Source organism: Eublepharis macularius, chromosome 2, assembly GCF_028583425.1.
Source record: "Eublepharis macularius isolate TG4126 chromosome 2, MPM_Emac_v1.0, whole genome shotgun sequence".
In the NCBI taxonomy this organism is placed as follows: domain Eukaryota; kingdom Metazoa; phylum Chordata; class Lepidosauria; order Squamata; family Eublepharidae; genus Eublepharis; species Eublepharis macularius.
The window spans coordinates 192,953,058-192,977,570 of record NC_072791.1 but is presented as its reverse complement, the minus strand read 5'-3'; the positions used below and the strand labels follow the sequence as shown (position 1 = coordinate 192,977,570).

The following is a 24,513-nucleotide window of genomic DNA, read 5'->3' as shown; positions in this document are numbered from 1 at the left end:
GGAACACTCTGTAGGTAGACTTCCGTTCCATAGGGAAAATGTGAGATATAAATATCAGTAAACAGTTTAAAAGGAAACTGCTGCTGATGTAGTAGTCACCGAATGTTTCAACAGTTATGCTTTTAAACTATTCTTACACCAGATCCCTCAAATGCTTTCTGAACTTAGAAAACATGATTGTAAAGAGCAATTTGGTGGGTCTGCAGAAGAAACTCTGCAAGAAGTTCTGGGGAGCATTGTCAGGGCTTGCTGCGGCTGCCACTGGGCGGGGCGCTGGGCAGTCTGCTCCTGACGTCACAGGGGGGCCAGGGACTCTGCAGGACCCTGCTCTGTGGAAGGAGGGGCGGTATACCTCACCCAGACTCCCTCTCAGTCCACTCGCTGGCCTGCTCAACCTGGCCTGCTTACCCTCTGCGCCCTCCTTCATCTCCTCCTTCCAGAACTCTCCTCCAAGCCACCACCCTTGCATCCTACTGCTCTCACTCCACATCATCACTCCTCACTCACACCCACCACCTCAGAGCTCTTCCTAGCCACCTTATATAGGGTTTCCTTTCCCCGCCCCGCCCGCCTTCCAGGCTTGTTCCCTCTCCTGACTTGGCCCAGCTGTGCCTTCCCTCAGGTGTTTCCCTCCTACCACTAATCCCTTCTTGGCTTCCTTGCCTTGCTGGCAGGGTGGGGTTGAATGCGAGCCATCCCCAGCTAAGGTCTCCTTGGCCTTGCTCACGAGGAGCTGCCCCAGTAGGCCTTTGAACTGCTGATCTTACCTGGCCTTGCTCACGAGGAGTTGCCCCAGCCGGCTTCTGCGCTCCTGAGCTTGCCTGGCCTTGCTTGCGAGGAATTGCCCTGGCCAGCTTCTGGGTTGCCTGCGCATTGATGTTGGGCGGAGCTGCCCATCTCCTCCCCCAGAATGCCTGTGGCAGCCACACCTGGAGGGGCTTGGCTCCTAGCAACTCCTGAGCCAGGCTGCTGTCCTCTAGCTGGGGTGTGGCTCTGGGCTGTGGTGGCTGCTTCTCCTCCTTGGAAGGTAAGGGCTCTGTCTGGGCTGTTGCTGTGTCCCTGTTCCCCTTGCCTTGGCCCTTTTCCTCTAGCCTGCTTAGCCCCCTTTCTCCCCCATGGTGGGTTGGACTAGCTTCTCCCTGCTCCCTCCAGCCTTCTGAGGCTTTGGCCTTTTGCCCCTTCCCCCTGGAGTAGGCAGGGTCTGGCTCTGTTTGCCAGACAGAGCAGCTGAACTGCTGTCTCCGGCTGCCCCCTGCTGCTGTCTGCCAGCAAGTCCGGGGGCTGGGCTGCTGACCCCGGACAAGCATAAGTGGCCTTGGACCTTAATAGTGTGGTGGTTGCCAGTTCTGACATATTAGTCATGCAGTTGGCTGTAAGAATCCTTCCACCAGGAAAACAGGCCAACCTGATCCCAGTCCCGGTACTGATAGATCTGGACAATGGCTTGTATCCTATAGGATCTGTGAATAGAGTGAAGGGGGATTTTTCTGTTTTTTCCTCCCGCTGCAGACCATTAATCCCTCAGAAATTCTGTGCCTTTCATGAAGAGCAGAGGGAGAAAGTGGAAGGTCTGCAGTGGGGGAAATATGAGTGAAAATCATCCACTCTTTCTGTTGCCAGAAATATTCTTCTGTCATCAGAAACAAATCAGAATCTACCATTTTTAGGCTTTCCTTGGTAGCCTATAAAATAATCTTAGGGAAGTAATCATTACCATCTTTCACCATTAAGAACTGGACAACCTTCCAATTAAAATTATCGCCCGAATAATTTTTGCAGGCTTAAGACAGGAAGTTCATGATTTAATTTTGTTTTTAAGTTGTAATTTGAAATTATTTTTGTTTTAGAAACAATGCTGGAGAATCATACTTTGCACTGAAATAGCTAGATGATAGCTTGGAAGACTTGACTAAATAATATTATTTTATCAAAATGATCGCAGGACATGGTCCAGCTGAAGTTAAAGTACTTTTCAGTCCTACTGGGTTGGATCCAGTAATCTGTCAGCAGAAGCCATTGATGGTTGTGAGTCTTCTCTGCTTTCCCGTCCCTTCTGATTCTGGAAAAGTTGGTTCCTATGTTGGTGGGCGGAGCTTTGCTGATGAGAAAAGGGGCAATATCCCCTCCCCATTGCATCCCATTGACCCATGCAGCTATTACTGCTGGGGACATCGGGGAAATCAGGGATTAGGGGAAATCAACTTTCCCAGGGTTGGGAGGGACTGCTGGTGGGGGAATGGGAATGTGGAGGATATCCATAATTCATGTTAAAAGCAAGTATCTGGATCTAATTAATTGATTTTCTCATTGAAATAAATGCAACTTTGGTCTAATCCTAAGTATGATTACTTGGAAGTAAATCCCTCTGTGTTCAATTAGACATTTCCATATAAATGATCTTAGATTTACAACAAGAAGTAAGCAGGCAAAAAGTAAGCACAATTTCTTGGAAGGGTACCAGTCTGGTAAATGTTCTTAAACTTAACTGGATTGTATAAGTAGTCAGTTGGCTGTGAAAATAAGCGGGTTCAACAAGATAAAAATAGAACCTTTCAACATTTAGTGGAGTAAAAATCTAAATAAATATATAGGGTTTTTTTTTTCAAATAACCTCTTTGGATATAGAGTTTTATTTTGTTTTGTTTTCTTCTGCTTTTCTTTATTCTGCTGACTATCAGACAATGGTCGCAATGTCCAAGGTAATGTAAATATATCAAAGGTATTTTCCAGTACTTTTCCGAGCCACACTCTTTGGCATGTGAACTTGCCTGCTGTACGAAATTTTTCAAACGCAACATCCTCATGCTAATCTCTATGGGGCTGGGCACATTGCAGAGATTTTTTTTTATTTTGTTAGCAATCTTTTTTGCTCTCACCACATAATGATAAAATGCTGGCAAGAGGAAATGGTGAAGGAATGGCTGAACCGGAAATGTGCTCTTAGTTTTGAAGACCGTTCGCATGGTTCAGTTCATGGTTGCATCCAAAAGTTATCTTCCACCAGTGAAAGGGAGGGGGCCAATTTTTGCTTATTCTGTGCTCTTATTGCAGACCCCTCCCCAAATGGCTCTTCATTCTGTTCCTAAGGATCTCCTGGTCCCTAAGAGAAACATTTTGGAGGACTTACTGGGCTGTAGTGGGGTGCAGTAGACTAGAAAGTTTTATTCCGCTGGCACATCTGCCAGTGGAACAGAATTATCCAGCCTACTGCACCCCATTGTTGCCTAAAGATTCCCGCCCAAATGCTGCACTTGAACGAGAACAACCTTTGGATTCAATCCTTGGAAGTTCCATTGATTTCAATGGTAAAGAGAAGGAGATGCTCAACTATCTTCCTTTGAAATCAATGAGGATTTACTTTGCTTGGCTTTGGTTGGGTTGTGCCTGCGTGGATTAGACCCAGGTTAACAGTGGATGCGACAGTTTCTCTGTAAGCCAAATTACTACAGAAGCTTCCAAGAGAAGAAAAATTGTTACAAATTGGGCTCTTAATGAACAGTCACAGCAGTGAGACATTTTAAGTCTATCTCAGCATTACATTTTACACATCAAGAACAATTCAGTCGTAATCTGGACCCTTGTGGCACTCTTCACTTAATCCCTCTTTTGTCTCCTTAAAACTAGTTTCACGCTCCTGGATGGCAGGGGGTATGGTTTAAGCTTATTGTAGTCTTCAAATGTACATGCATGAATTTCATTTTGCAGTTTCACACCAAAAAAGAGTTGCACACTGAAATCTGTCCTTTTTGGCCAGACAAGGCACCTATTAAAAGCCACCTTTTCTCTACACACATGTGCAATTTGGTTCCAGCTCATTATGATTCACTGACATGGCAAGAAAAATCCTTCCTACCCAAATCCTATCCTACCTAAATTGAATTCGTATGATCATATTTCTATTCCAATTGGAAGGGAGGAAGTAGCGAGGAAGGGTTTGTTCACTTTTGGTCTTCTACATGATTTCATGCATGTTGCAAAAAGTTTGTGTCTTTGGTAAAATGTCTCCTAGCTAAATTGCATGGAGTGCATGTGCAAAAGTCGTGTCAGCAGTGCATCACCACAGTGGTCTGTTAAGTTCGAACATTCGCTTTTTGTGTACATTAGCAGTGATTTGGATATAGTCTGGTGATTTTTTTGTAAGCAGCCAACTATTCACAGGTGGCCTTGGTGCTGCTTAAAAGTGCTTGATGCTGTGCATTTATTTTGTGTTGAGAATATTGTTGCTTACTTCGATAGGACAGATTTTTATTGTATGCAAATAAATTAAAAGCCGACTACCCCCAGTGGAATGAATTTGGCAAGCAGGAGTTCCCTGCCTCCCCACTCCCACTGCAACCAGCAGAGCTTCTTGCTGTTGGTAACAGGCAGGAACCAGACTCCCCTCCTCTGCCAATGACAGTGCTGTTCCAGTATAACTGGCATGACACTGATGGAATGACACCTTTTGGATCTAATCCAGTGGTTTGGATCCTATGAACTGCAATAAGCTTACAGTCATGGGTCTCTCCTGCCTTCTCCTCCCCCACAGTGGCCCCATGACTCCAGAAAAGCTGGTGTTGTGTGTCAGGGGGATCCTTGTAGACAAAAATACTGAGGGCCAGCATGGGTAGTGGTTAGAATGTTGGATTAGTATCTGGGAGGCCCAGGCTGGAATCCCCATTCTGCCATGTAAGTTCACAGGGTGACCTTGGGCCAGTTACACTTTCTCAGTCTGGCCTTCATCACAGGGTGATCATGGTGAGAATGAAATGGAGAATGGAGAGAATGCTGTTTTAAGTCCCTTTGAGTCCCCATTGGGAAAAATGTGGGGTCTAAACAAAATAAATATAAACAATTTTATATGGCACAGAAGGGGAAACTGGGTAAAATCGCCTCTTTTCCCTTTAGTACAAGTGGAAAGCTTGCTGCTTTGCACTTCCTCTTGAAGTAGAAACATAGAATAGTAGAGCTGGAAGTGACACCCAATATTAATCTGGAATCTAACCCCCTATGCAATGCAGGGCATCCACAGTTCCACCCACTCACCACCCACTCCCTCACTGACCCCTGATCAATGCCCAGAGGAAGGCTAAAAGCCTCCAAGATCCCTGCCCAATTTGGCCTGGAGGAAAATTCCTCCCTGACCCTGAGGTGATGATGGGCATTACCCTGGGCATAGAAAGAAAGGACCATGGGAGCTAAGCACTGGTTCATCCCTTCCTGCCCTCCCTCTCACAATCTACCTAATTTCACACCTAGTCACAGAATCAGCATTGCTGAGAGATGGCTAACTAGCCTCTGCTTTAAAATCTCTAAAGAAACAGAGCTCACCACTTCCTGAGGAAGCCTGTTCCACTGAGGACCTACTTTATCAGGAAGTTCTTTCTAATGTTTAGCCAAACACTCTTTTGGTTTAATTTTAACCCTTTGGTTCTGGTCCAACCCTCTAGGGCAACAGAAAACAACTCCACTCCATCCTCTGTGTGACAGCCCTGCAAATATTTGAAGAGGGCTATCATATCACCTCTCAGTCATCTCCTCTCCAGGCTAAGCATGCCCAGCTCCTTCAAGCTTTTCTCATAGATCCCTCTCCATCTAAATTGCCCTCCTTTGGAAATGTTCCAGCTTGCCCACATCCTTCTTAGAAGGGAAGGTGGGGGCAGTTACACTTAATTCTCACCATCCAAGTCTTGACTGCATGCTTTTTGGTCCATGAGTCGCCAAGCATTATCTTTCCAATCATCACAGGAGGTTGATGGGGGAGATGGAAAAGACCCACTTCCAAGAGTGTTGCCATTGGTTTGATCTAAGCCAATAGATTGAAAGTGCTGGAAATTGCTCCCCTTTGTCAATTCATAGCACAAGCACTAATGGTCCCAAAGACAGCCATGATTGCCAAGTCATGGTGACTGGCCAAGGACATCCTTCATCTTTAGAGTTGAAAAGAGATCGGAACTTGGGTTTGGAAAGGGTAATTTTTCTGTGTGTTCATGCAGCTGCTGTTCTGAGAGCAAAAGTGCTGATTCATATAAGTTGTGTTGATCAGCTTTTCTCCTTGGTGTTGGACAAAGGTAATATTGATCATGTGTGTATGTCACCTTTCTTCTGTCCTTACAACAAGGTTGTTGAAAAGACTATGACAAGAGAAGGTGATTAGCTAAAGATCCCTTTCAGCTTTGTTGCTGAGGAGGGAAGCTGAATTTTGGTCTCCCTGGACCAAATCAAGCAGTACACTCTACTGGTTCTCAGAGTGTAACATGTGTCTGAAAGTGTTAACTCAACATCCTGGACTGGATTCAAATCAGTAGACTTCTTCAGTGCATAGACCTTGACCCTGTCATTCAGGTCTAGCTCACACTTGTCATATGACATCCCGTGCTGAGTTTCTTCTACTATGCAACAGGAGGCTATTGTCACACACCTTCCCTATAAGTAAGAATCATGGTTGGTCAGAATCTGTTTCCTGAGCATTTTAAATTCTGGTTGGCCTTGAAAGATCCCAGGACATCCTCTTTCATTGAAATTAGTGCCCTAATCAAAGTGTGGAATATATAGTGACTGATCTCTTGCCATGCTTGGTGGCATTATGGGTTAGTTAATTCAACCTGATGAACAGGCCATCTGAAGGAACATTAGGAAGCTGATGCCTGTGTTGCTTTCTTTAGAAGTCCATGATTCTCAGGGTAGAATATTGGAGCTGCTTTAACATAACGCTTGTTTGTAGTAGTTCACAGATGGCTGTGGCAACCATATAAAAAAATAGAGGCACCTTGCTTGCTTTAAAAGAAGCGTACCAATGTTGGTATGTTCTAAACTGGAAAGTATAGCCTCTTTGGCCAGTGAGACTAAAAATGACAGGCATTGATCTTGAATGATATGTCACTTTCTATGGTTCATTGACACCTTGTTCAGTTTTCATCGTGCCATCGTGCAACAATGCTCATGGGGTTTTCCCCCCTAATTTTTAGGTCCTTTCAACCATATCAAGTCAAGTCTATTAGGATCTACGTCCGATTCAAACCTCAACAAATACACCACCATCAACAAGATTCCCCAGCTCACCTTGAACTTTTCTGATATCAAAAATGAAAAAAAAAGTTCATCACCTCCGTCTTCAGAGAAAACAATTATTGCACCCAAAGTGAAAGATAGAACACACAATGTAACTGAAAAAGTTACCCAGGTAGGAACTTTCTTTTACTATATTGTTTAGATTGGCTCCATGAAATACATATTATTTTCTGTTATCAATATGTCCAATGAAGCAGTAATGGTACCACTTGCTTCATTCTAAGATTTATATCCAAGATTAGTTTCATACTATTATTTATAAATAAGTACTGTGTTATAGGTAAAGATTGCTTTTAATACGCCAGCCATAAGGTTTTGTTTTACTTTTACATATGCTTGCAAATACAAACATCTTCTAAATGTTAAACGTATGAACAATACTACATTTTTTCCTCAAGATTTTGTTCCTAAAAGTTATATAAAAATGCAAAATAAAGTTTTTTTAAAAAAAATTCTGTGCCACTAGCCACAGTCACAGTGCACAATAGGACTGGTAGGTTTGTCCCTGCTTTTCATGAAAGGGGGAGGGAGAGAAAAAAAAAGATTTTGTTCCTGTGAAATGCTTGTCATGGTAGATGGCAAAAACTGAGTGATTTTTGACATTTTACTAGTCATTATTGTGGTTTGTAAGCAGCTAGTGGGAAATGTGGACACTAATGGGTAAATCTCAGGGATAGCTAAATGCCTTTAATAAAAATCCTCCTTTCCAGGAAAATAGCACAAATATTCAGAATGAGTCTTGCAACTGAGGACACTTTCATTCTTGTATGGTACAGTAGTCTAATTCTTCAGGAGGAAGTAGGGCTGCCAGACCCCGGTGGGGGCGGGGGATCCCCACCCCCCGCCCTGCCACCCCCACCCCTCCCTACCTGGCCGGCGGGGGGGCGCACCTTCCAAGCGCGCCCCCCTTGCGGGGCGGTGCGCCCCCGCACACAGCAACTGCCAGGATCAGGCCTGTTTTGGGCTGGATCAGGGCCCCTGTAGAGCGCGGGAGCATTCCTGCGCTCTGCAGGGGCCCACAATGGGCCTGATCTGCGCCTATTTTGGCACGGATAGGGTCTGTTTTGGTGCGGATTGGGCCCGTTTGGGCATGGATTGGGCCCGTTGTGGGCCCCTGGGAAGCGCAGGAATGCTCCTGCGCTCCACAGGGGCCTAAAACAGGCCCAATCCGCACCGGAACGGGCCCGATCCACGCCAGAATGGGCGCGGATTGGGCCCATTTGGGCGCGGACCAGGCCCGTTGTGGGCCCCTATGTAGCGCAGGAACGCTCCTGTGCTCCACAGGGGCCCACAACGGGCCCGATCCGTGCCCCAACAGGTTGCGTGACATCACTGATGTCATCACGCTTGCAGGAGCGCACCCCCCCCTCTCCAGGTAAGAGCCAGGCCCCAATCTCCCGCTGGGAGATCGAGGGGGCCTGGCAACCCTAGGAGGAAGAGAAGAGGGAATGGAGCATTTCTCTAGTCAAGCTGCTTTTTTTCAGTCCAGATCTCTCTAATGACGAGACAGCCTGGTCAAAAACAGTGGACAAAACATGTAGTCCTTCTGAGTCAATATCGATGCAAAATAAAATGAGGCCTTCCAAAGACTTCTGCAACGATGCCTCTAAGGTATCACTCCATATTGCAATAGGAAGAGATCCTCTCAGATCAGAAGTGGTGTTCTCATCTAATCAGTGGTTCCCAACCTTTTTGGGACTCACAAGTCCAAATTTGCTTGGTGTGATGATCCATCTAGGTTTTTTGGTGCCCTAGTTCATTCAGAAAGTTCCCCAATGAGCAGATACACTGTTTACTCAAGCATTCCAGTTGTAGTGGTGTCTAAAAGCTAGTCAAGAAAACAGGCCACCGCTAAATGCTTTCTCAAAAACATACGCTTGTTCAAAAAACAGCCCAAAGTTAACTGGCTCACAGCTTAAATAAAAATTAAGTTTCTTAGCTTAAGGAGTGTTTGCTAAAGAATGTGTGCCCCCTCCCATGCCTGGGTGGCCTGTCACGGGAATGTGCTGAGGAGAGAAGAAGAGAGAAGGGAACTGGGTGAGCCGAGAAGCCATCTTTTCCAGGACTCAGTGCATCACTCGGCAACTCAAGAGCCAATCAGGGCCAAGCTGTTAATTAGAGTTTCAGCTATGTGAAAATCTAGGAGTGCAGATAGAGCTTCTCTGAGAACAGCCTTCCAAGATCAAATCACTGAGGAACTCAGAGACTGCTTTACAGGTGTTATTAATCAGCTGAGCCAGCACATATCTAGCTAGGCCAGAGCCTGAAAGCACTTATAACTCTGAATATTAGATCAGCCATTTTTACCAAAAACTGGGTTTGGGCTGACAGCATCCTTAAAATGTCCTTTCCCTAACTGAAAATATACTGCCCAGGTTGCTTTAAGCCCCAGTAGAAAAAAGAGACAGACGTGATAAAAAGGCTTGTCTTTTTCCCTATCTGGACTTAGATCAGCCCTGGTAATGAGGACCAAGGTATTTCCTGTTGGAATATAGTGGTAGCAGGGGTGGGGGTGGGGGTTAAAAAAATTTTTAGTGCTGTCCCTCTGGTCCTTGTTAGGACCAAATTACACATTGGGTGTTCCAGTTATAGAATGCTGATGTCACACATAATACAGTCCCTTTAATAGACCTTCATAGGGACTTCATGCCTGATGGCGATTTCCATCTGTATGAGGCAAAAGACATTGTTTGGCATTAGAAAAACTTGAATAGACATCATGAACAGGTTAGCATGGGTCTGTAGATGCCATTTCCCAAAGATGGCCACCAGCCATCCTTCTACAGAACCCTTCTCATGCATGAACTATGTACGGCACATCCATCCATAAACTTTATGTCACAGTATAAGTTTTGAGCTGTAACGAAGCCAGTGATAACACCCTCAAAGCTGTTTCAGTAGATTCTTTAAAATTATATGGCATGGTATAAAAAAAGAATGAAAAATAAGTATGTCATTCTGAATGCCTTCACAAATCATTCTGTGGCATACCATATGAAATGAAAAACATGCACTTCTAAAAGTGCTCTGTTTGTAATTCTGTGATAGATACTGCCTTTTGTTTTCCATGGTGTACCCATGTAATTATAGTCCTGTTGGATCCCCAAAGAAAAACCTTTTTATGCTTAGGAACTGCCATAGCCAAGAAGAGAGGGTTCTGAGGAGACCCTAAGAGAAAGATTTGGAGACTGAGACAGTGGTAGAAGGTCATCGCAGTTCTGAGGAGCATACAGGGAGTTACTGATGGTGACATCACTGAATAATATAAATATTAGTGTCAGTTAAAATATTGTTCTGAGATCAGTGCAGATGGGTGCCCTCCCTTACAAACCCGGCAATCCCAGCAGAGTCACACCTTTCTAAGTCCATACAGACTGTTCATCACTTTCTGAAACACTGAGTGATTATGACAATGTTCAAATACTTTTCACAGGGCAACCTATGTCTTCTAGATCAGAAAACCACCATCATTATGCACCATTGTTTAAAGTAGCCCTCATAGACTGGCGGTAAAGTTATTTATTGACACTTTTTTTACCTGCCTTATTTATTTACAGAATTTCTGTGCTGCCTTTTCAGAGTCCCAATCAAGGAAGCTTACAGTTAAACTCACAGTATTTTAAAAATGCCAGTTGGCATAGTAGCATAAAACTATCCCTAAAACAGAAGAGGGCCATTAGAGAGCTGATAAGATAAAATCCCTAATTAAAAGCCTGGGTAAAAAGATGTTTTAGCCTGATGCCTAAAAGAAAGTGAAACAGACACTAGACAAGCCTAAGGAGAAGGGCATTCCAGAGGCCAGGTGCCACTATAGAAAATGCCCTGTTTCTAGTTGCCACACACATAGGGGCACAGAGAACAGGCAAATATTAACTGGTGGGCTGGATAGTATGGTCCTTCAGGTACCCTGGCCCAAGCCATTTAGGGCTTTACAGGTAAGAATCAGCAATTTGATGGGTAACCTGTGCAGGTCTTTTAGCATACAGGTGATACGATCCCAGTAACCAACCCCTGACAGTAGCTCAGCTGCAGCATCTTGGATCAACGGAAGTTTCCAGACCTTCCTCCAGTGAACCCAAGGCAGCAATTACCATGCAAAGGATCAGACTCTGTTTCATGCCCACTGCATGTGGCAATTTCTCACCAGAGTTCAAGGCAGAAAGATGTCTACTGTGTCTCAAACATACAATAAAGGCATGGAATGGTATAGAATTTGTGCTAAGCCCAGTGAAAATAAGCTTCATTTCAGGATAACAGCCTCGTACTTTCCTGGTCTGGCTGTCATGTACTAATTTCTCATCCAAGATGTAAATAAAGCATGTGGGACCCTATCATATATTCATTGTCATGTCATGTAGCCAGCTTGGACGTACACTGTTATGCATAACTTCCTCGGTACTTTGCCACAGCTTAAACGGTCTCTATTTTTCTTCTTCTGTGATGACAGTTTTTTCACTTTGTTGTTGACATTGTTTTAATTCATTCCTATGATAGCTAACTTTCATAATTCAAGATTTTACAGGATTGTGTAGATAAGTACCTCTGAGGAAGTGGAATCTCTGTTGCTTTTGTGGAAATGGGAGTCTTTGGCATCAATATGGTGGAGTCAGTAATGAATGGTGGACACGCGGCATGAATGCACACAGTGGTACATTCATGACAGTGTAGTGGTTAGAGTGTTGGCCTAGGTACTGGGAGACCCACATTTGAATCGCCACTCTGGCATGGAATCTTACACGCTCTCATCCTAACTTGCCTCACGGGGTTATTGTGTGGACAAAATGGAGAAGTGGAGAACAATGTAAGCTGCTTTGAATCTCCACTGGGGAGAAAGATAAGGTGTCATGGATATAACTAGAACTATAGGGAAACAGTTGCTAGCTATGGCCAAGAAAATCATTCCAAGATACCTTTGCACATAGAAACAGAGCTAGCCTGTCCCCATAACTAGACAGACCATAAAGAGAGTCTAGAGGCTTAGACTATAACAACTTTGGACAGGGGCATAAAACAATAAGTTACACAGTTGTATTGCCATGTGTAGATTAGAAGAGCCATCTTAACTCGTATCAGTATATAGTGTACTAAGGTCCAGGGGCAGGGAGTATCAGAGAATGGCAGGAATGTCTAACTTCATTGAAACTGGCAACATTATTCAAAGGCAGTTATATTAGTGGAAGGCCAAAAGATACTCAAATGTATGAGAAACTTGTAATCACTATAAGAAGTAGCAAGAATGAACTATTATATGTTTCAAGATGTTTCAAATATGGATAACCTTGTTTGGTGTATGAAGTTATAAGATAATAATTTAGCCAAGAGTTTGAGTCTTTGGAGCAGGATGGACAGTTATTATTAAGGGAAGACTCTGAAACCCTATAAATGTGACAAACTAAATTGATCTAGAGCTTCTTCTTAGAAGGGTTTTTTTTGCCTGTGACCTTCGTATCTTTGAGTAAGATACTTTTTTGGACTCATGTATTTACTCTCCTTTAATAATCTATGTAGTTATAATGGAGATTGATTTTTTTGTTGATTGAGTTGATACTAAGAATGCTAAATAATTATTTCGTAATAATAAAGGCTTAAAATAGAAGAAGAGACTCCAGAAGTGTATTACTTGTGTACAATACCTGGTAACGAACCTAGAACGTTATCTGTGGTGTACCTCTTGCCAGGAGTTAAATGGTTTGATATAGGAAAGCTGGTCAATAAGAGAAAAAAACCCTCACTGGTCAAGAAAGCCAAGTTGCCCACTATTCCTTCATATCCAGCTGTCAGGGAGTTGCTAAGAAAACGTCAAGCAAGAATGATATAACAAAACATCACAAGTGCTCAGAAAATAACTGACATCATAAAAGCAAGAAGAGAGAGACACTTTCAGACTTGCTCAAGTTCAGTTTTTTTGTCAGACAGCATTTTATTGTACTGTGATGGCTCCACAACAAAAGCAGCCGCAGACATTCTGTTATCTGAACTGGCGAAAACATTGGTGATCCCAGACTACACATTTACACAGACATCTCCGCTTCCAACATGCATTGCTGTTGATTTTATGCCTGTGATTAGGCTGATAAGAAGCAGACATCTCACCAAGATACAAGATACGTTTGAAAGCATGTGACACTGTTGCATTCCAGCTTGTGATGTGCAGCAGACTGACTTTATCATTGATAGCTACTCTGAAAGAACGCAGAAGGCAAAGAAAGTCTGTATCAAATCATCCCAAATTAGTCACACTGCCGTTCTTATTCAGCATCAGATATTGTGGTCAACCTTGAAACATAAGGAATTTTTTCAGGGACATTTCAATCAAACCTTACAGTTGCTGCCTTACCATGCTTTTCTAAGCAGTGTTAAGCACATCTTTCCAAGTTCCGTGAAGTCATTTGGCTTAAAAGGGTGCAATTCTGCTTAGGACTGTGCAGTTAGTCTTAGCCAGATCTGATCCAATTCCCCTTTGGTTATTTAACCTAGTTTTCTATGGAAATCACTTTAACAGTTTACAAAATCTACTTTTATAAGTTATGATAGCGTAACCCAATTTTTTCCCTTTCAAGTGGCAGCGGGATAATTTAATGCCAAAATATATCATTCAGATTTACTAGTTATTCCATATTAGAATGAACCTTTTAAAAATTAGATCTACTTTTAATATCCAAATAATTTATATATTTATATAAGCTCTGGCAGAATCAGTTTAGGTTAATTTGACCTGCCAACCTCTAAAACTCTCCAAGTTTAAAATTAAATTTAAAATGCTCTGCAAAGTGCTAGAAATTCAGTTGTAGTACAATATGGCGTTATCTTATGTCCCTGTTCTCTTTTTCTTTTTATAAAATTCTGTTCCCAGTGAAATTCATAGAGTTCCTATTAGAACCATTTATGGTTCATAATTCCATTTATGATGGAAAATTGGCAATGAAAAATTAAGCAACAAAGTAGCAAGGAAGGATTCGTTTCCCCATGACATTTCAGTACTTCTTTTTCCTACATTCCTTTGCCGGTGTCTAGGACAGGTGCCCAAAACTTTCTGAGCCTTCAGTCACCTTTGGAATTCTGACACAGAATGGTGGGCTCAATGACAAAATGGCTGCCATGGGAGCCACACCCATATACATAAAGGGAGGTCAGGTACAGGGGACAAGAGGACTATTTTTTTAAAAATACACTGGGAAAGAGAGAGAGAGAATAGACCCAACACCGTGTGGCAGCTGCTGCCAAAACAATGTTATTTTAATCTGCACAGCCAATGACATCTCCAGTGGCCAATCAGAAGCCCTGCTGAGAGCCCCTTGGCCCTGCCCACTTTCTAGAAACACTCAATGGGCACGAGAAAATTGTCAGCACGTTGGGGACCCCAGTTTAGGGGGACCCCTGAAATTAACGGCTCATACCTATCATGAGATCCAGATGTACTTACAGTTATAATCCACTCACCCAGAAATGGCTCCCATAGAGGTTATTGTAGGGATTGGATCCAGCCAGTTTTTTTGCTGTCCCACCCAAGTTCTCTCTTGCTGCAGCCTGTTACACATGGCTTTTATCCCTGAAGTTCCCATGATCCTCAACATGGCCTTCCTAATAGAAGCAGTCCTGTCCTCCCCTTTTCACTAGCCCAAAGGGATTGAATCCAACCTTATATTTATTTGTAACACCAGTGTTACACCTCCCACCCACACACCCTGCTCTGTTTGGTCCACTGTCACATTTTATCCATCTGAGAACAATTTCTACAATATGTAGCTCGTAGTAAAGTATGCAGGCCTTTCATCACAGAATGATAAGAAATGGAAAAATAATTTTTTTGTATTTGAGCCGTTATAAATAAATAAGTTTTCTTTGATGGTGTAATATCTAATTCCAGAATACACTTTGTCAGAATATTCATTCATTGTCCCTTTTGTTCAAAGTTGTTCTTCAATGAATGGACAGAGGCTTGGTTCACACACAAGACTATGCAATATTTGCCCATTTCCCCTTCTTCCTGTAGATTCCCCACATCACACCTATGCTGTCCTGAAAGCCCCTCCCATCTCCAGGCGCTGTTTTTCAGAGTCTCTTTAGACGAGACATCTTACACAAGGATTCTCGAATGAAGAGAGACGCAGTGTTATCCGGGAAACGTAGGAGACAGAGCAGAAGGTTTCATCACTTTCACCACTCTAGAAAGAGCCAGGAGATTGCTCCTCAGAGGGTTTGTTACTTTCCCCTTCCTCCTCCTCCTCCCTGAAGGCTAAGTTAATTTCAAGAGGCAATCTCCCAGTTCTTTGTAGAAAGGTGAAAGTGACAAAGCCTTCTGCACTGTCTCCTACATTTCCTGACTAACATTACTTCACTCAAGCATCCTTGTGTAAGATGTCTCGCCTATACAGACTCTGAAAGAACATACCAGGCTATAGCAGGCTAGTACAATTATATATTGTCTTCCATCCCTGCTCATTGGAGCCATCTTTGTTCTTCCCAGATTCAATTGATTTGATAGCAGCTAGAATCATCATAGTGAAGGGCTAGGTGGAATTGCCCTTACTCACCATTGATATCAGTGGCACATCTGGTTGTCTTAGCTTAGTAGTGGCGACAAGCAAAGAGCAAGCCCTTCCTAGAAGCACCCACCCAACCCTGACCAATCCAGAAAAGGAGCATATAAAATCTGGAGGTCATGGTGGCATGCGCCGCGCAGTTTCGCAAAAGACAGCTGGTTTATAATGTGTGTGTATTAATCATACATTTCTGTTGATGCTATTTTTATATATTTTTGAGTTATAAAATGGTTACTAACTGCCAAGATGCTAAGTAATAGAGTAGAACAGAGATTTAAATAAATAAAAATATATTCCCAGTGAGCAGAGAGCTACTGTACAAAATGACCCTACGTTTAAAACCTTGAAGGCAGTATTAATTCTGTAGTGCGTTGCTTGTGGCTGGGGAGAGAGCACATTAAAAAGGAGGCACCTGTGAAAAATACACTTTTGTCTCCCAAATTTCAGATGTTCCAAGCCACTCAACAGTCCTGTTGAAAAACTCGAGTTGATTTCCATACTATTCATCTTATCTGACAGCCAACTCAGAAGAACAGTCCATTTACTAAGATTTTGCATTAATATATTCAGACAGGGTCTTGGCATTGATTATCAGAAAGAGATGCCACATCCAATAGGTGCAGAAAGGCGAAATGAAAAAATTGGCATCCTTTTTATTTTAATTTTGATTAGAAATACACACATAGGACATGCATTCCCCAAATTTCAGTAGAAACAAATGAAAGAACCCAACACTAACTACTAAAAATTCCAAAACCACAAATAAGCCACGTGTGTGTATGTGTGTAACCTGTATAACCCTCTGAACACATAATAGAACTTTTGTGAATCCATAAATATAATTCCAATATTTAATAAATGGCAATCAGGCTTGCCTGGATAGTAAGCCTAATCTCATCACATCTCAGATACTAAGCAGGGTTGGCCTTGGTTAGTAATTGGATGGGAGATCTTCGATGGGAGACCTCCAATTAAGACCAGGGTTGCAGAGGCAGGTTTGAAACCCACCTTGAGGAATGCTGGCAGAGCTTACCTTTTGGCCAATAACAACCCAATAAGCAGCTTAGCAGAAGGAAGCAGCAGAACTAGAAGCCACAATTTTACCTTTCCTTTGTACACACAACCAGATATGCAGCTGACAGCCACTATTAAAGCTTTGCATTGCGCTAGCTACAAGGCAGCCTAGGATGGAGTTCCAGTTTCAGCTGTAGTTTGACTCACTTGGGATGGCCCACTTGCACTGACTGGCTGCCCTACACACCAGTCTCTGTGCATGTCCTCCTGCTGCTGTCATGGATCTCAATGCTGCCACCTGCTCCATCTCTCGCCATCCCTGCCAAGTAGGCTGCGTGGTTTATAGGAAACCAGCAGTGATTGGGAGTGTATAACCTGCAGAGCCTGCCCACCCCCAAAAGAATATGTCAGTTTGAACACTGAATGGCCTCTACTAACCTCTGACTCACCCAATGTCAAGATAGCTGAGGTTAGTTGCAAGCACAGAGGTGGAAAACAATTGCTGTTGATCAAACAGCATTGCCAATTGTCTGGAGAAAAAATGTCCTGCCCCTTTAAAAGAGGCTTAATGGGATGTCGTTTACCAGGCGATCTTACCTCCATGCCATGAAAATTTTCACCTGCCCATTTCTACATATTAAAGGGAGAGGAGATTTTTTTCTCCAAGCCTGTTAGCAACCCTAAACTTCGAGAAGTTGAATTTTGGCCAGATCGAGACTTGACAAGCTTTAGATTGCTAGGTCATTTTCAATTTTTTTTTTCATGTTATGTTCTTACAGGAGCATTGGAAAAGATTATTTTCAGCAAGCTCTAGAATCTGTTTCTGAAGCTATTGGATGGCTGCTGTGATTTTCTGAAATTTTCATTTGTACCTGTAAAGATTTGTCTCTGTGCATGTGCAGCAATAATCAGTACTCAAAAGCCAGCCCTCATACACCACGAACTTTTTGAGTCCCTTACAAATCATGCTTGAGGGTCTTTGTAATGATTGCCATGACTGAGTATTCGTATTAGGTGACTGGTTTAGACTGGAGAGTTGCTCCTAAATTATTTTGAGACAGAACCATAACTATTGATGTGAGGTTGTCTGATTGCTGTGAATGAAGCTATCGTTATATAGGTTGCCTAGAGTTGTATCTGATGAGAAGTCAAAGCTTTTGACAAAACAACAGGGAAGGCTGTTGATGTTTTGTCAAAGGGAGAAGTTAGCAGGTAGCCAAAAGCCATATTGATCCAAAACATAGTCCAAAAACAAAAGACATTTAATACCTTTTATGAAGACCAACCAAAATAATTCAAAATGGTGTCAAGTTCTCCAGAACCCTTCATCAGATGATTGTCCAGTGCTCTGCAGGCATGCTGGGACTGGACTCCTCTGGATTAAGGCCTAAGGCTTGGCTGGCCAGTCCTAGACTGGAGTTTGGAGTCCGGGCTTGTACTTAATGGACTGGTTGATCCAGCAAGGCATTCTTCTCAAGCTTCAACCTAAACAGGCTAAATCGGGCTCAGCTGCATTTGTCGGAAGATGCTGAAGCTCTTGAAACTGTGCTGTGCTTGGGCCAGGATCCTAAGAGGAAGTACCACTTTCAGCCCTCTGCTCTGGATCTACAGGGATGTTGTGCGCACCTCCCTTGTGCCCCCTCAGCCTAGGCCTTCTGCTGCTGCTGTTCCTGCAGAATGGGAGAGGGTCTTGGAGGGATACAGGCCCGGGGCTAAGTCCTGCCTAGATGCTAACTCCTGGGCCATTGGCACGGTTCCTCTTGCAGGCTCTGGCAGGGTTGCCTCTGGTGCTGCTGGATCATCCTCAGTAAGTGCCTCTAGAATGCTGGGCCCTCTCTGGTCCTGCCGATTGTAACTTTGTTAGTACCTAATCTTTTGATGGCTCTGTGTTTTCAGTTAAGAAGCACCATCAGAGCTTGGAGAAAGCGTCACCCCTCCAGTTGAGGGGGGCAGACAGGTTTAGCAAGTCTGGATGAAGAAACAGCAAAGGCAGATGAGCAAGATTCAGGTCCAGTTGCACCTTAATGATCAACTAGATTTCCAGAGTATGAGCTTTCAAGTGGCAAAGCTCCGGTCATCTCGAAAGCTCATATCCTGGAAATCTAGTTGGTCTTTAAGGAGCTACTTGACCTGAATCTTGCTTATTTAGTTGTGATACACTTTCATCATCTGCAAACTTGGCCGCTGCACAGCTCAGTCCCAATTCCAGATCATTTCTGATCAAACTGAATAGCACCAGATCCAATACTGATTCATGTAGGGACCCCACTCCTCACTTCCCTCCATTGTATTTGTGAATTCAGAGAAAGGACAAGACACATGCAATTCACTGTGCTCCTCACCATGACTGTAATCTTCCGGTTCTGTCCCCAGTATAGTCCTGAGTCTAAAGACTGAAGGCCACTAGACTAGGGGATCATAATATATGAATACCTCCTAATTGCTTTTTAATTATTTGGAAGGCAAAGGTTTATTCCACCTCTTCCAGTTATACATATTGTCGTTCTGGTAACGTAAGCCTTATGCTCTTCCACTTATAATCTATCTATGCCTCTTGCTTTAAACTCTGGCTTTTATGTTCCACCATCTCTCATTTCCACGTCTGACATGAAATTTATACATCTCATAGGCTCTGCTGTGTTAATTTTTAGGACCCTAATCCAGTAAGATTTCTGCTTTATTTTTTGTTTGCTGTATAGTTACAAAACTTATTTTTATAATTGTAGCACAGGTCCTAATTACGGTAATGATATAAGTGTGCTTAATTATACCATCATTTTCAAAAGTGTAATTATATAACATAGATGTGAAATAGCAGCTGTGTGGGGGAAAGATGGGCGATGGGGGGTGACTAGACTTCACAGAGCCGGGCCCAGCACCAAAGATCAGTGGGCTCAGTCCGATTTGCACCTGTGCAATTGTGTAGCCGTTGCAGGATGCAAACAACAGTGGTGCACAGGTGTGGCGAGAGAAAAGCCTCCACTAAAAAGAGAATGAAGAATTAAGCATTCAGATTTACCTTTTTAAAAATTACAGATGTGGCCCTTTTCTCCTGAAAAGGGAACGGGGGTCCTTTTAAAGGCTCTCTCTTCTTTATGGGCAGCACTGTTAACTATTACAGTGGCTGCAACCACAAACAATGGTTTGTGCAGTTCCTAGGAACTTCCCACACAGCTTTGCCCTATAAAATGCAGTGCACTTCCTACTACAATTACAATTGTAGAACTGAAAATAGAGACATTCCGTTGTCTGTTGTGAGCCGCCCTGAGCCGTTTGCAGGGATGGTGGGATATAAATATGATAAAGTAAATAAATAAAAATAAATAAATCCAGAGGATCAGTGCCAGAGTTCTAACTTGCCATATTTTGTGTTAGTAAACCTATCCAGACTCCCGTTTTTGTCAGCAGGAGACCTCCTGGAAGCCAATAAAGTGCTGTTGTGCTCTTGCTTCTCCTCTTAGCTGCAGAGCAAGACTCGATGTATTGTCGAAGGCTTTCACGGCCGGAGAACGATGGTTGTTGTGGGTTTTCCGGGCTGTATTGCCGTGGTCTTGGCATTGTAGTTCCTGATGTTTCGCCAGCAGCTGTGGCTGGCATCTTCAGAAGTGTAGCACCAAAACACAGAGATCTCTCAGTGTCACTGTGTCACTGAAAGATCTCTGTCTTTTGGTGCTACACCTCTGAAGATGCCAGCCACAGCTGCTGGCGAAACGTCAGGAACTACAATGCCAAGACCACGGCAATACAGCCCGGAAAACCCACAACAACCAGAGCAAGACTCGTTGGCCAGAAACGCTTTTCTCTTGCTCTCCCAGCCATAGTAGCAGTGCTGTGACCACAGGGAAGGAAAAGTGAATCCACTGCACTGCGGAGGCAGAACCTTGGTGGTTGCTCCTCCTCTTCCTGTATGGGAGGTGCACAGATGGCAGAAGCAAGAAGGCAGAGTCACTGTGGCCATCTCTGGTCTCTCTCCCCCTTGGAACCAATTCCATCACCGTATATGTGTTGCTATGGCCCCTGTAGATGGTGATTCTCTTTCTGGCTGATACCGATTGGCTGGTGTTGGCAGTCAGTTCTGATTGATGGAAGGCCCCTGCAGGAGTATGGACCCAGACAAAGGCCTGATTATACCAAACAGCCTATAAATAACTAACTATAATAGTTTCCTTAAGAATATATTTAATAGAATATTTCAGCTTGGTGTAAAGCTAGTTGTACAGATTGGAAGCTTATAGATGAAGGGTGGAAGGGAAGCAGTTTACTGCAGACCATGAACATTTACTTGACACTGTGTTCCACAATAATAACATAATAATAACATTCAGTTTATATACCGCCCTTCAGGACAACTAAACGTCCACTCAGAGTGGTTTACAAATTGTGTTATTATCCTCAGGTGGGCCTGAGAGAGCTCTGAGAGAGCTGTGACTGACCCAAGGTCACCCATCTGGCTTCAAGCGGAAGAGTGGGGAATCAATGAGATCAGTGTGATTTTCCTATATAGACTAGATATAGACTGATGAAGTAAAAGCAAAGAAGGTGTTTGTTCTTTTGGTTAATGATATACTAGAAGGGGGAAGTGGTCTTATAATGGGGATTGGCAGCCTTCGACTGCAGTCATACAGTATGATCTTAAGCATATATATGCAGAAGAAGTTCAGTGGTACCTGTTCCCTAGTAACTGTACATAGGATTGCAAGTTTAGATACCCAGTGACCATTCTTGTTTTATGGAATGGGTCTCCTGTGGGCATGAGAAGGGCTCCAAACTTCCAAGGGTTTTGTAGGCTTCATAAGGTAGTCTTTCTGATATATCTTTGGTGGGCTTTGATGATGGGGTAAATGGTTTGCTGCCTACTTACTTTCATTATATTTTTGTGGTGTGAGATTTCAGCTGATTTTATTGATGCAAGCCACTTTGAGTCCTGATTGATTGGAAGAGAAGTGGGATATTAATACTTTAAATTAATAAATATTCCTTTGCTATGGTCCTGAGGCTGTCATAAGTAAGCAGCCTCTCGACCACTATCCATCTATGAAAGGACCAAAATTCACCAATGGCTTCTGCTAAGGCATATAATGGCAACTCTTGTAACAATGCTCTACAAAGAACATTGGCTCCTTATTCCTGATGAGTTTTCAGTAATCTGTAAAGAATGTAGAAGGTGTTGAAGATCTCCCTGGACCCCCAAAGAGCCTGCTATGCCTCTAGACCTTTAATTTACACCCTGTCTCTCTCACCAATGGGGACCCAAAGTAGCTTACATCATTCTTCTGTCTTCTGTCTTTCTCCTCACATTGTGAGGTAGGTTAGGCTGAGAGTATGTGACTGGCCCAAGGTCACCCAGAAAGCTTCTGTGGCAGAGGGGGGAATCGAACCTGGGTCACCCAGATCCTAGTCCGTCATTCTTGCCAGTACGCTACATTGGCTCTCCAATCTGCTTTAGAGAGTCCTTGGTTTCAAGCTTACTATGATCTCACACTGGCCATTCTTTCTCCTTTGACCTGCCTTTGTTCCAGCTTGAACAAGCCTTGGCACATATATTAGATGATCTACATGGTAGTGCCTATTCTTGCATAATGTGGTTTTAGGAGCAGCTCCCATAACCCTCTAAGCCTGGGCACAGCAATGTGTAGCAATCCCCTGCTGCTGTTGGATGAGCCAATCGCGCACATGCCAGTTGCCCAGGTTAATCAACATCAATCAGCTTTTGGCATCACAGCCTTGTGTCAAAGTTAATATGCATGATTATTTAAGACATGTACTTTAGACTGCCCTGACCTGGGTAGCCCAGGCAAGCCTGATCTTATCAGATCTTGGAAGCTAAGCAGGGTCAGCCTTGGTCAGTAATTGGATGGGAGACCTCCACCGAAGACCAGGGTTGCAGAGACAGGCAATGGCAAACCACCTCTGCTAGTCTCTTGCCTCGAAAACCCCAGCAAGGGTCACCATAAGTCAGCTATGGCACTTTCTAACACCACCAGTGTAGGCTGATATTCAGAGGAATGGCACATAAACTAATTGGCAGTTAGACTGATTGTATAGCCATTACTGGCTAGCTGAGCAAAATAAAATTAAAATCAAGCATAGAATTTTACAGATTAGACAGATCACCCTGTAACTAAACTTAACCAACTAGCGCTCAAATTGCTTGAGAGGTATAGAAAGTAAAAACAAAAATCACTGTAATAGAGCACATTTTTCTCTCTAGCAAGAACATGGCAGAAGTAAAATTTCCTGCTTGTCTTCAGGGGTGCCATTTCAGATTTCAGGGTCAATAGGTCCAAATCCGAATGAGAAATTATTTTAAACAACCAGCCATTGTCTTTAATTGGAGACTGATTTGTGCTCATGAATGTGAGTACTAATTAAAAACACCTAACCGACAGGAATTCATTGAGTTTTCTGGAAGTCAAAGGTTATGACAGGTAGCTAATTAGGGAGTAGGAAGTAAAAACTGATCTGCCCTGAGGATAAATTAGGAATGATTGGCAAACGTGCAATATTATACTCAGAAGAAAAGAATGAACATCTACTTACTTTATGAAAAATCCTCTAACATGGCACATGTGAAGAGAAACCTAGAGATTCCATTGGACTTCTGTCCAAAGGACAGTTTTCCTTTTCACTCTCGGGGATTTTGTTTTTCTGAAGAGGACTGACATTGTTAAGGGAGTTTCTTCCACATTAGGGACAAGATTTTGTGGTTTCCCCATTGTTTGCGCAGCTGCAGATAAAGCATAGCAGCAACAGGGCTTCCACATGGCAGATTTCTCCACAGTTTCCCCAGTCCCCAGAAGTGGCTACCACCATACCTCCTAGGCTACCAGGACTTTTGCCATTTTTAAAAAAAATCAGCACAAGAATATCATTATAGCAATATACCATTGAAATGGAAGGTGTAGAGAAGGGGCTAGAGACTGACTTCTTTAAAGGAAAGCTGGGAATTCAGAGAACAAGCTGCACCTATTGTTACAATGGTATATCAATTTAATAGTATCCCAGTGCTGATATTTTAATAAAAATAATAATAATAGCATTCGATTTATATACCGCCCTTCAGGACAACTCAACGCCCACTCAGAGCGGTTTACAAAGTATGTTGTTATTATCCCTACAACAAACACCCTGTGAGGTGGGTGGAGCTGAGAGAGCTCTGGAAGTGACTGACCCAAGGTCACCCAGCTGGCTACAAGTGGAAGAGTGGGGAATCAAACCCGGTTCCCCAGATTAGAGTCCCACTGCTCTTAACCACTACACCAAACTGGCTCTCTTTAAAAAAAATTAAGCCATATGCGCTATTACTACTGAGCCATGGCCTTGTGGACATGTAGTCAGAAAACATGTCCCCTGTTGTTCAATCTTTATATGCGCCCCCTCGCCCAGTTGGTGTGGAGTTTCGGACTGGGTTGTCATCAATATGCGGATGACACCCAGTTGTATCTGTTGATGGGTGGCTGGCCTGCCCCTGCCCCTGACACTCTGTTGAGAGCTCTGGAGGCCGTGTCTGGGTGGGTAGAACAGAGCCGGCTGAAGTTGAATCCCATGAAGATGGAGGTCCTGTACTTGGGCCATGGACTGTCGGAGGCAGGGATCCTTCTCCCAACCTTTGGGGGGCACCACTTGTGCCTGTACCATCAGTTAGGAGTTTGGGCGTGATTCTGGATTCCTCCTTGTCTATGGAGGGCCAGATCGCGGCTGAGGCTCGGGTGGCCTTCTTCCACTTTTGGCGGGCCCGGCAACTGGCGCCCTACCTCCCGGTCCAGGACCTAACGACAGTGATCCATGCAACGGTCACCTCCAGGTTAGACTACTGTAACTCGCTCTATGCAGGGCTGCCCTTGGGCTTGATCCAGAAACTTCAATGGGTTCAAAATGCTGCTGCACGTGTCCTAACTGGAACTTC

General features: G+C 43.5%; 1 protein-coding gene across 1 annotated transcript in view; it reads left to right on the top strand.

Annotated features, from left to right (window-relative positions):
* KCNH7 (potassium voltage-gated channel subfamily H member 7) overlaps positions 1-24,513 on the top strand; it is a 413,623-nt gene that overhangs the window by 279,134 nt on the left and 109,976 nt on the right. The window contains exons 5-6 of the mRNA XM_054971836.1: positions 2,679-2,699; positions 6,948-7,162. Of these exons, the coding sequence (XP_054827811.1) occupies positions 2,679-2,699; positions 6,948-7,162 (236 nt within the window). The remainder of the gene's footprint in view (positions 1-2,678; positions 2,700-6,947; positions 7,163-24,513) is intronic.